At 54.5% G+C, this 12,149-nt stretch overlaps 1 protein-coding gene across 8 annotated transcripts in view; it reads right to left on the reverse strand.

The window, feature by feature from the left end:
• Positions 1 to 854: 854 nt before the first annotated feature.
• The window catches only part of Dlg5 (discs large MAGUK scaffold protein 5), a 117,806-nt gene continuing 106,511 nt past the window's right edge, over positions 855 to 12,149 (reverse strand). For 6 of the 8 annotated variants that reach the window (XM_004624079.2, XM_023718995.1, XM_023718999.1 and 3 more), the window contains 5 exons: positions 5,135 to 5,278; positions 4,784 to 4,911; positions 4,089 to 4,198; positions 3,622 to 3,731; positions 856 to 2,554 (listed from right to left, as the gene is read on the reverse strand). In XM_004624079.2, the coding sequence (XP_004624136.1) occupies positions 2,451 to 2,554; positions 3,622 to 3,731; positions 4,089 to 4,198; positions 4,784 to 4,911; positions 5,135 to 5,278 (596 nt within the window). In that variant the 3' untranslated portion in view covers positions 856 to 2,450. Of the gene's footprint in view, positions 2,555 to 3,621; positions 3,732 to 4,088; positions 4,199 to 4,783; positions 4,912 to 5,134; positions 5,279 to 12,149 lie in introns of all 8 variants that reach the window. The other 2 variants (XM_023719008.1, XM_023719024.1) reach the window with 2 other exon arrangements.

Below are 12,149 nucleotides of genomic sequence, written 5' to 3' on the forward strand. Positions count from 1 at the left end.
ACAAGCTCCACCCCCCAACCCAGCCCCACAAGTTCCTTGCCAGCTTGCCTTCCAGATGGACCTTGCTTCTCTTCCACAGCTCTTCTGTGCCGGGCAAAAAAGGATGCCTTTCCTTTTCTCCCACTTCCACTTTGCACCAGAGGAAGAAACCATACAGGCGTCATCACTGAGTCCTTAAGAGAAATCGCTCCTAAAACCAAGACACATTGCCTCTCTTTGCCAGGTAGGTGCCTTGTAACCTGTGGAGCGGCTGCAGCCCCCAGCATACCCCAGGGTTGGGCTTTCCAGGAGGCATGGGCAGGGCTCGGGCTGCGCGCACCTTCCACCCCAACTGCCAGAGCCTTGCACACCTCTGCGGCCCGGTGGGTGACACCCGAGTCTGCACCTGGTCACCACGTTAGCACAGGGCTGTGGCAGAACACCGTGCCCCACGGCCCTCTGAGCAGGAACAAAGCGACAGGGCTTCCTGCAGATACACGTCCCACTGGAACTCAGCACTAGTGCTGTGGGAGGTCACACCAGGAGGCACCGGGGTCTCAGAACACCGTACCAAGCCAGGTGGGTCCTCTGCACCAGAGACCTCAGCCAGGGCCCTGCGTGGGACAGTCCCGTGCTCAGCCCAGCCTGCCTGGCATTTCATTCTCAGCCCAGGGGGCCGCCTGGCCTCAACCCAACCCCCCAACACTGGGTAGCACGCGGAAGGGCAGATGGGAGCAGAGTGTGCGTAGCTGGACACAGACTTCCGACCACCACAGGGGCAGGAAAGCCTCTCTCCACAGGCCAATCCAGCCACCCGCTGCCCCGCCGCTGCTGCTACAGGGAAGCTGCAGCTTTGCTGCTCAAGGATAAAGGACACTGAAGGGTCCAGGTAATTACAGAAACTGACCTTTATTGGTTGTACTAAAGTCTTTAACTTCCGGTACAAAGTAACGATTTAGTACAGAACACCCCGGGCTGTCCGATCCGTACCGCCCGCCCCGCATCCCCGTTCAGCCCGCCCCGGGGTGCGCAGGCACAGCTGGAGGGCACCCTCGCAGCTGGCTGAGCTAGAAAACTTGTACCTGTAAAATAGAGGACAGGGTTGAGGACCAAAACTTGTTTCTTTTTTTTTTTCTGAACAACTGTGCAAGAAAATATATCCCTTTTTAAAAAAATGTCAGTAATGGCTAAGCTACAATCTAGTGTCTAAAATTACAAAGAATAAAATGAAATCGAAAATTTCTTGCTAGTAAAATGAAACGTTAGGAACAGTATTAAAATATAGGTCCTACCCCAGTGACACACGGAGCCTGGTACAGTACCGATTAACAGGACACAGTTGAAGGGGAAACCACATCAGATCTGTGGCCAGACATATCTGGCACGAGAAGTGCAAAAAGAAAAAAAAAAGAGAAGAAAGAAAAACAGACGAAACCCAATACAGACTGAGACATCCTCACTGGGTCAGGGTCACGCCAATAGCATTGCTTTAACAAAGATCAACAAGATATCCCGGGTTTGCCTTTCAGACTCTCAATAGGGATGACACTAACCATTACGCTTTTCCTAAAAATGCTTAATTCAAAGTCAGAAACATGAATGTTTTCCTATCAGAAAGAACGGATGTACCTGCCATGCTGTACCGAGGGGAAGCATCACCCTGCCAACAAAACCGAGGATGGCTGATGGGACTCCCAGAACCCAGGGGCAGCCAGGGACACCCATCTGCCTGGATCCCACTGTGTCACTGAGCACCCACACAGCCCTGGCGGACCAGACACCAGACAGATGCTTGACAAGGAACGCAGCTGGAGAAGGAGTGAGAGCCATGGGAGGCAGGAGGGCAAGGCCGAGGGGCGAAACTGAGAACAAAGCTGCCCTCCCCGGCAGGCACGGGAGGAAAACGCTGCCGCCAGTGTGTCGGCCTTGCCAAGGCACTGGCTCTGCCACCACCAGCGGTCTGAGCACCTGTGGCGGCAAGGTCCTTCCAGAAGAGGTGCCACCAAAGGAGCGGAGAGTCTGTCAAAGCTCTGGTCCCACGCACAACTTTCCAAAGCAAGGCACCCCCCACGGGGTCTCAGGGTCGTTCTGCTGAAGACAGGAACAGAAGCAACACCAAAGAAATGGGGTGACGGGAGGGGCAGGGGCTGGGCCCCACAATATGGAGCCGTTCAAGTAAACATAAACAACCAAATACTTAGAAAAGGCTTGTAAACTTGTGATCTGAGGGTCTTCTGTGCAGCATCTGACCAGCTGGCTACAGGAAGGTGGGTGTTGGGCCCCTCCATCGAGTTCTGTGTTTCGCTTTGTTCTGTCTCAAAGTACAGGTATTCAGAGCGGCGTGCCGGCCTGGCACTCTTGTCACCCAGCAGGTGCTCCTGCAGCCCCGGCTCCAGACCCTTCCTCCTACACGTCCTGTGTTCAGTCTCGGGAAGAGCGAGCCGGGCTGCCCACCAACAAACAGGAGGCTCCTAGATCGGACTGGCTGGGATCCACAGGGCTTTGCTCTGCTCTTGACTGACGATGGCCAAGATCTGAGTGCAAATGCTCGACAGGGGTCCTCCTTGGATGACCGCTGCAAAAGAGTCCCCCCCATACAGAGTCCGTCACCTCCAGGGAAGCCCCCGGTGTACAGCTCGCACCTGCTAGGTCCCGGTCTGCTCTGAGCTGCTCCGCATTCTGCCCATTCCTGGCCGACCCCTTTCTGTTGGTGGGAAACTGGACCAGAAGAGAAGGAGCTGGTCTCTCCCTAGAGACCTCCCGCAATGGCTCCCGGGTCAGGCTGGCTGGTCTGTAACAGCAGAACTCACAGGAAGCAAGAGGATCTAAGGAGCCCGGTGCCCAAGGCTTGAGGATGGCGCCAAGGGTCTGCATCTGCAGACACCAGACTCGGGCCATACCAGGTGTGCTGGACAGAACAAAGGAGCCTTGCTCCTGAGACAAGGTGTGGCCAGAAAGCGACCATGTCGACCAAATGCTCTGAAAACAGGAGGGTGTAATTTTATGTCTGGTAACTCTATGAACAATCAACTTTTAAATTTCATTTCCCTAGGCAAAGTCAATAGTTTTGGCTAAAATCACGGGCTGAGCAGATTGGAAATGACAACACAGATGGGACCAAGCAGGATCCCTGAGACCAGCTACCCATAGGTAGCGCTGCACTAGGCCACAACACCTTGCAAAATGGGCCTCAAATCCCTGTCCTCTGCTCTGTGACAGTGCCATCTTCCTGCGGATGACTATGCCCAAGAGGCAGAAAGCCATAGGGTGGAGCAGTACCGGGTGCTGGAGCCAGACTGCTGCGGGTCTGCTTTATCCTGCAGCACAGAGGTGACCAGGGTGCAGCTGTTCTTCCCCAGTTGAACAGCCAAACTAGCCTGCCCTGGAAGCGTGGGGACAGGCGCCTCTTGGGTTCCCACTGTGTCGGGGGACATTACACTGGGCTGTGTGGCACCAGTGCTGGCACACAGCTGCCCCTGCATGTGCACTATGGCAGACAGGCCAGAGCATGACTTGAGGTGAGCTGCAAAGGCCTGACGCCGGCCTGGCTAGCAGTGCAAGATGGGCCAGCACTGCTCTATGCCAGTGTCTGTGGAAGCCCCTGCACCTCCGCCCCCCAGTCCCTATGCAGGCCACACCCACCTGTGAAGTACTTGCTATACTCCTGCTCGATCTTCTGAGCTGTCTCAAACTGCTCTTTGGAATGTCTCTGTGTCACCTTGTCCCTCAGGTAGACCGGATCTCTCTGCTCCCTGTTGGGACATCGGGAAACACGCTGCGTCTTGTGCCTCCCCCAGGGAGGCTTCCCCCATAAAGAATGGCCTCCAGGCTCCGTGCTGAGTTCCAGGAGCCCCGCATGGACACCACCGGCCTCAGCACAGGCAAAGGCAGAGTGGGGGCCTCAGTGACATGGCTGAGACAAACAGGCCCAGGGCCCCAACTATCCTGGCCTTCACGGAGGACACAGAGGGGGGGAGCCCAGTCAAACGGGGTGCAGGGGCCATGGAGGCACCTGAGCTGCAAGGGGGTGTGGGTAAGGGACGCTATGGCCAGGGATGAAGAGCCACACCAGCCCGGGGTGCATCCCACCCGCAAGGCCCGGTACGCACTTGATCTGCTTAGCGCTCTTGTAGTGGATGAAGAGGACGATGGGGTAGATGTGCATGTGGTGCAGCCGCTCGATGGCGTGCGGGGCGATGTCCAGGAGACAGTGCCGGTTCTGGGGGATGGGCAGGCACAAGGTGAGTGCCGGGGGGCTGGTGAGGGGGCTTCTCTTCTACCTCCAGGGGTTCCTTGCCTGCCACAGCTCTGCCTCCATGCACACATGTACAACGAGGTGGCAGAAGTCCTTGGAGCTCCTACCCAGGATGCCCCATGGCGCCCAGAGCCTACGATGCGCCCTCTGCCTTGGGCTCCTGGGTGTCTGCGTCACCCACACACCTGTAGCTGTACCCAGGACATCAAAAGCTTCAGGAGATGCCTTTGACCTTTCTAGGGGCAGCAACCCAATGGAAGACTGCTTCTTGTCCCCAGGAACTCCAGCAGGTGCAGCCAGGAATGTCACCCCAGGATGCCCCAGGTTCAAAGCCCTCCTTAGGCCACTCCCCGCCCACCAAGGGAGAGGCGGTAGGTACCCCAGGCATGGGCATGGCCTACTCCCTTGCCAGGAGACCCACTGGCTGGTTATGGAGTGACAGCACAGAGGACAAGGAGGGCCAGCCCAGAAGTGGGAGACCTGGCCCAGCCGGACACACTGACAGCAGCGACCATAGCACCAGCCTGACCTTGGGCTAAAGCTCAGCACCTTTTCTGTGATCTCCTTTATTGAAGCCACCGTGGTCACATCAAAGTGGCCGCTCCTCCGCTTGTAGTCCACAAATAGGCAGTCCTTGACGCCTCGCTCAATGGCCTGCTGGGAGGCCTTCATCACCTCTGCAAGCCACAGAGCCAGTGTCACCAGTGGCCATCAGTGTCAGAGCCCCGTGACCACCCTCTCTCTGGGACACAGGACTGGAAGCCCCAGGCAGGTCAGACCTGTGTCCACAGGGCTCTGGGACACTCTGAAGTCTGCCCTGGCACCACCCACCATGCATGGCCAGGGAGCTTGGAGGACAGGGACAGGCACTTGCCAGTGGGCACAGGGGTTACTCCTTACCAAGCGGGCACCTGCAGAACTTGCCAGGAGCCTCGTTCACCAGCATCTCCTTCACCACGTCCAGCAGGGGCCCCAGGATGAGGACGGGCCTCAGCGATGTGCAGTCCGCCTTCTGGACCCGCTGGTAGGCCAGGCTTGCTGAATCTGAGGGAGACAGCGCAGACTGTCACAGACCCAGCCTGATGCCCATGGCCTTACCCTTCACCCCAAAACTCTAGAGCCCATGAGGGTGACAAGCTCACCCCATTTGCCTGAGATTCCCCCAGCTTTAGCACCAAGATTCCCACATTCTGGGCACACCAGGGCACAGGCACTCACAGAGTCTGGGGCAAGCTCGGCCCCTGAGCACTCCGAGGACAGTTGGCACTGCCCAGCACCTCAGCACCTCTCCTGCTGCAGTTCTTTCCTGGACCCTGACCTGCTGGACCCACCCCATCTCCCTTCTTCCTCCACTGGCTAGGGACGAGGCCTGCGAGGTGTGGAAGCCAGAGCCTTCCCTGCACACAGGCGTGGCCATGTGACACAGACGTGCCGGAAGGGATGTCGGTGTGAAGTGAGGCCCAGCCTGCGGGCCGCAATGAGCCACACTGGGAGCAGCTCTGACCACGCAGGTGGGACGGTCCTCAGTGAGTGGCACAGCCATGAGCCTGAAGGGACGTCGTGCCCAGACAGTCCCTGGCTCAGAGCCATGTGCCCAGCCCCTGAATCATACACGAGAGATGAGCTTCCTCTCATGTGACCTTAGTCTAAGCAATGAAACCAATATCCTAGCTGATGCCTGCGGTCAACCTGCCCTCCCTCCAAAGAGTTCTCGGAGGAAGAAACGGGCTAAAAACCAGCAAGCAAAGTCTCTATACTGGCTGGCATCAGACATGCCCCTGCCACTAAAGCACACGCTCTCCCTGGGGCCACAGGCCAGCAGTGCCAGCCGCTCAGGAAGCAGATGGGCGCTGCCTGCTGATTCTGGGCCACAGAATGGGAGAGTACAGGGGGCTCGAAGGGATGCAGAGACCCAGGCAGGCCCCTAGGGGGCACACAAGAGTCCAGTGGGGAAAATGCAAGGAAAAGAGGGGCCCAAATAGCTCAGCGGATTAAAGCACCTGCAAAGGCACAGGGGCCGGGGGTTTGATCCTTGGGCATGCCGCGCTGGCCCACCCCTGGGGTGTGCTGAGATGGCAATGAGACTGGGCATGGTGGTATGTGCCTATAACCCCAGCTGTTGGGAGGCTGTAAAACAGGCAAATTGCTACTAGTCCAATCTAGTAGTAAGGCCCTGAACACCCTATAGACCCTTCCCTAAAATACAAAAAAAAAAGAGCCCAGTGGAGGAGGACATGAAGGTGACAGGGCCCAAAGCTAAGGTGTGCAGAGCTGGGAACCAGAAGGGTCTGCATACCTCTCCGGGGAAGCTAGGAGACCAGGACACAGAGGCCGCAGGCATGGTAGGTGCAGCAACCTCAAGGGCAGAGTCAGGCAAAACGCAAGCCAACAAAGTCTCTCCTTCCCTCGCCCCCCCCCCCCACCCCGGGCCTTTGTAGTAGGTTACATCCCCAGCGACATCCCCCTTTTGATTCTTTTATTTAGTTTTCAGACACAGTCTCATGAAATTGTTAAGCTGCCCAGGCGGGGCTCGAACTCGAGGTCCTCCTTCCTCAGACACCCAGAGTGCTAAATTACAGGCATGCACCACCACGCACAGCTTTGTTTTCTCCTTTAAAGCTTAGGAGCCTCATGCACAAAGCTTACACGCTCCTGGTACCCTTCCAATCGATCCTCACCCTGCTGGCCTCCTCACACACAACCACGCCTGTCAACTAGAAGTTATATCCTTCCATGCCTGAGGTGTTCCTATAATTTGGTTTCCATTTGCTCAGAAGAAACTAGAAATTACACCATGTGTGTGTGTCCCCAACCCAAGTGACATGATCCAGGGAATGCGCTGCAGTGCCTTCTGCTCTTGGCTGCCTGCCCGATCCCTCCAACTGCTTCCTGCCACTGTCCTGTGCTCCAGGGGAGACACACGCAGGACAGCCGCACCCAGGCAGAGTTGTTGAGACTCCCCAAGCACACGGGACCCAAGTGCAGCCTGGGACAGCCAGCATCCGAGCAGCCCCAGTTCTGTCGGGCCAGCGAGGGACAAAGCTCTGGCGGGCCTGACCCACAGGTTTCCCCCGCAGCCCTTTGCCAAATTCCTCAGCTGTGAAGAGCAAGAAGCTAAGAGCCTAAGAAAGTCAGTAAAACACAGAGCAGAGTGCTCTGCAGCTCCCCGTGCCCTGGAGGACCCTGGGTGCAGGCGCCAGACACGTCCAGCCGGGACCCCAGGACCACCCTGAGCTCCAGGGTGGGCCAGCAGCTGCACAATGCTGCACACCAGACTGCGGTCAGCTTGGCCCAGCCTGGCCCCGGGTGACCTGCCACCACTCCAGGGGACAGGGCCAGCCCTCTCAAAGGACAGTGACATCACTGAGAACCTTTACGTGATTCCTGACATTTCAGTCAACAACTGCCAGCATCCCCAGCAGCAGAAACAAGAAAAGCAAAGATAACAGAAAGAGATGATCATGCTGTGCCGGCCCCACCCCCAGGGCTTGCTGAGACTAGGCATGGTGGCGCATGCCTGTAATCCCAGCGCTTGAGAAGCTGTAAACAGGAGAATCACGATGGGTCTGATCTACATAGTGAGATGCTGCAGACCCTGTACTAAATACATTAAAAAATAAAAAATTAAGAAAAAAGAGATGATCCGTCAGAACAGCAGCCACACGTAATCTATACCAATGCATTTCAGTAAACACCCAAGATGGAGAACTGAAGTCTATTAAAAGGAATCAAACTAAAACTCTTAAACCAAAATGCAGTTTCTGAAATTATGAACATAGTGGAATAATAAACAAGAAAAAAGGGCACCCGAAAATATCCAAGCAAGTCCTGGGACCGAAAATACAAGCAGGTCCTGGGAATCATGAGAGACATACGATGCCAGTGACCTGGTCCAAGAACTCAGGAACAGGAGAAGCAAGGAGAGAAGTCTTCTTCTTCCCCCCCCCCCCCCCCCCAACCGGGGATTGAACTCAGGCCCTTGCGCTTGCCAGGGAAGCGCTTATTCCACTGAGCTATCTCCCTGGCCCCCAGAAGTCTTCTTAACGCCTCAGCCACCGATTTCAGAAGCACGAAGAGCCTCCCAAGCAGGGTCAATCCCAAGAGGACCGTATCTGGGCCGGGCCACAGGGGTTGGCCTGACTTCTGATGTTCCCAGTGATGGTAAGACTATGGAGGGTCAGGCCTGTTTCAGTCCCACTTCAGAATCCCCAGAGCCTGTGACTGTCACAGGGAGGGGCTCACCCTGGAGTATCATGGGATCCCTAAACACAACCGCGTGTGTGCTGAGAGGTAGACAGAATCCTGAAGCCACGCGTAGGGGAGGAGGAGAGGCAGACACAGAGGTATCGGGGGTTCAGTTTGTTCTCCCTTGGGGCTCTCTAGGAAAGAACAAGAGAATAAGCCTGTACTGTTTTTTGGGTTCTTTTGGGGAGAAGGGGCAGGGTAGTACTGGGAATTGAACTCAGGACCTTGCACCTATATCCCCTGCCCCTAAGGCATGCTGTTCTAAGCCACACAGTTTGTGGCAATTTATATAGACGCCTTAGCAGTCTAATACATCATGAGAGTCAGAAACATTATTAAAATGCTTAAATGAAGAGGGGCTGGGCATGATGGCACAGGCCTGTAATCAGGGAACTCTGGGAGGCTGAAGCAGGCAGAAGGCAAGCTCAGGCCTAGCATGGCCGATGTAGTAACTTAGACCCTGTCTCAAAACAAATAGTACAAAAGGCTGGGGTGGTCACTCACTGCCAAAAGTCTGGGCTCAATTGCCAGTACTGGGGTTTGGGGGGCAGGAGTAAGCCCTCAGGGGCAAGTTCTGCATTTATGGATTCAGCTAACTGCAGATCAAAAACACTTGGGGAGAAAAGCTGCCCGTGCTACATGTGAACAGGGCTTTTCTCGTCACGCAGTCTAGTACCCATTTACACGGAATTAGGGATTACAGTAATCCAGAGATGATTTAAGAGTATACAAGAGACTGCGGTACATGCCAGGCAAAAGGAAAACCCCTGAAGCTCCCAGCGCAGTGCAGCGCAGCTGAGTTTGCATCCTGTGCAAACAGCTGCTTTGGAACCTGTCTCCGAGGCAGGTGGAGCACAGACATCTCGAACTGAAAAGAAATGGCCTGCTTGTAACCTGGAGCCTAGAAGGCGGTAAAGAAGACAGGGCCCTTTTCTCAGCAGAATACTGCTGCTGTCCTTCCCTCCCACTTGAGGCGCCCTCCTGCGGGGGTCCCAGCAGTCCCACCCACCTGGGATTCCACCTCCACTGTTTCCTGGCTTTCCTCCACTAGGACTTCCAGGGTCCCCAGGGACTCCTGTACCCATGGCTTAGTTCCGTGTACACGACTGGCCTTTTTTTTTGTGGTACCAGGGATTGAACTTGGGACCTTGTACTTGCCAGGCAGACACTTATGCCACTGAGCTATCTTCCTGGCTGTGTACACGGTTGGAAGGCATTTGGAAGGGAGAAAGAATCATCCAGGTTTGAAGGCCAAAGGAAACGATGAAAGTTGTGGTCCTACAACTACAGTTGTTGTTGGAGACATTTCCAAGAAAGCCTCAGACACGCATGTGCAACAGCTCTCAGCTAAATGTGGTCTGATTTTGAGCCAGAAGAGAGTACAAAGTGCTTCCAGAAAACTTCAAACCTTTGGGTTCTGTGCATTTAAAGAGCCTGAATCTACCACCCGTGCATTCAGATTATTACACGACCTGCAGACTGGGGAGGAAGAGCTCCTTGTTAAAGTTGAAGCCAAAACTAACACACAGCTGGATGAGTGGAAAGCAGAGACAAAAGCTGCTCATAAGAATGTTGGGCCTGAGATGGTCTCTAACGATGTGGAGGAAGTTTTTGATGAAGAAAAGAGATCACATGATTAAAGGGGCCATAGAAGTTTCAATCAAGAATACTGCAGTGAGCTGAACATCCCCTCACAGGAGTCCGACTGTCTCGACACTTTCTGCAGATTCCCAGAACCCCATGGATCCCTTATCCCCTCATTGCCAAAGAGGACATTGATGATAGAGACAGAAGACAAAAGAGACCTGGCATCTCAAGAGCTCAGCAGACTCAGAGACATACATAACGAACTGGAAGAAGAGAAAGGCAAAAAGAAAAAAGAAAGGAAATTGAGTGAGAACGAAGAAAGGGAGTGTGAAAGGGAATGAGAAAGGTGAGTAGAGGAATGAGAAAGGGAGAGAGAAAGGGAGAGGATTGAGGACGGGATAGGGTCAGAGTGGGACAAAGGAGGGAGATCAGGACCAAGGTCAAGACAGAGACTGAGGAAAGAACTAGGATGGAGAAAGGTGCTCAGAGTGAAATAAGATCAGGAAGGGGCCGGCCAAATAGCTCAGCAGATTAAAGTGCCTGCAAGCAGGCCCAGGGGCCAGGAGTTCAATCTCTGGGCTTGCTCTGCCGGCCCCGCTCCCAGCGCACTAAGACGGTGCTTGAGGCTGGGCGTGGCAGTGCGCCCCTGTAATCCCAGCACTTGGAAGGCTGTAAACAGGCAGATCACTACAAGTCCGATCTAGCAGTGAAACCCTGAATACCCTGTAAACCCTTCCCTAAAAATACTAAAAAGATCAGTTAGTCAAGAGAAAACAGAGGCCATGAAAGGGAGCAGGAATGAGGAAGGGAGAGCAAGAAAAGGAGAGACAGACGGACAGACAGACAGAGGCAAGAAACAAGACCGTGAGGAAGGCAAGGACACACATGAAGAAAGCAAGCTCCGAGGGAAAGAAGCTGTACATGAAGAGCAACTAAACTCAGAGAATGAAAACAAGCTCAGGAATCTGAGAAAGAGGCCGGAGGAGGAGAAGCCAGCAGAGAAATGGCTACAAGGCAGAAGGACTGAACTCCTAGAAGGTAGCGATGGTGATGGTGGTCCCTGGTGCCACGGGGCGGCGTGACAGGAAATAGGAAATGGAAGCAGCTGGAGGAAACGGGAGCACAAGAGCGGGTGGCCTCTTCCTTCTGGCAGAGGGGCTCCCAGACCTGGGCGCAGCGCCCCAGAGGATGGAACAGGAGGCCGAGCGGCACAGATGACCACAAGCGGAGCAAGAGCCAGAAGCAGAGGAAAAGGAAGACAACCACTCAGAGCCTATGGCAGAAGGGCCCCTGCAAGCCTCGTCTGAAAGTCACCCTGAGGCCCAGCAGCCGCGCCCCACTTTTCCTCGGCCAGGGCCAGGCGACCCCAACTCCTGGGGATGGACAGGTCTCGCCCTTCTGCTATAATTCCTCAGAAAACTCAGCAGATGCACAAAACCCGAGGAGCACAGGCCAGAAGTAGGACTAAGTCGCCAAGTGGCTGCCTCAACTTGTCCTGGCCAGCCTAACTCTGTGACAGGGAAGAAGCCACCTGGAGAGTGTGTCTTTAACAGATCTGAAGATGAAGGCAGTGACGCCATGGACGGAAGGAAACTGATTCCACGGGGTTACGGAGAAGACAATAAAAATGCCGCCAAAGGCCTCAGGAACTCCAAAGAAAAGCGCAAACCGTGAGTCTGAGAAAAGCCCAAACCCGAGCGCTCTGCTCAGCTTCTGGCCTGGCCCCCTGTGGATTCTAAACTGAGAGAACAAGGAACTACACCCCGATTAGCAACAGAATCCTAGAATACTAAGAGGCACTCCATTTGTTGATTTTTGTTCGTTCAAAGCCATGACTCCTCATTCACCTCAGAGCGTTGTAGGGGATGCTGCCGCAGTACTAGAAGAAGCTGAAACTTTTATGAGAACAGTGCGGAGACTGCTGATATATAACAAAAGCCAAGAAAATTCGACTTGTGAAGTAAAGCTCTTTTTATACTTAAGACTTCCATTTCAACTGTTTTGTTTGTCATCTTTTAAAGGACTTTGAATTTTTCATCTTCAAAGACACTTGTGAGATCTGTAATCTTTTTTTTTTTATTGT

This window comes from Octodon degus, unplaced genomic scaffold (genome assembly GCF_000260255.1).
Source record: "Octodon degus isolate 3935 unplaced genomic scaffold, OctDeg1.0 scaffold00005, whole genome shotgun sequence".
Classification (NCBI taxonomy): domain Eukaryota; kingdom Metazoa; phylum Chordata; class Mammalia; order Rodentia; family Octodontidae; genus Octodon; species Octodon degus.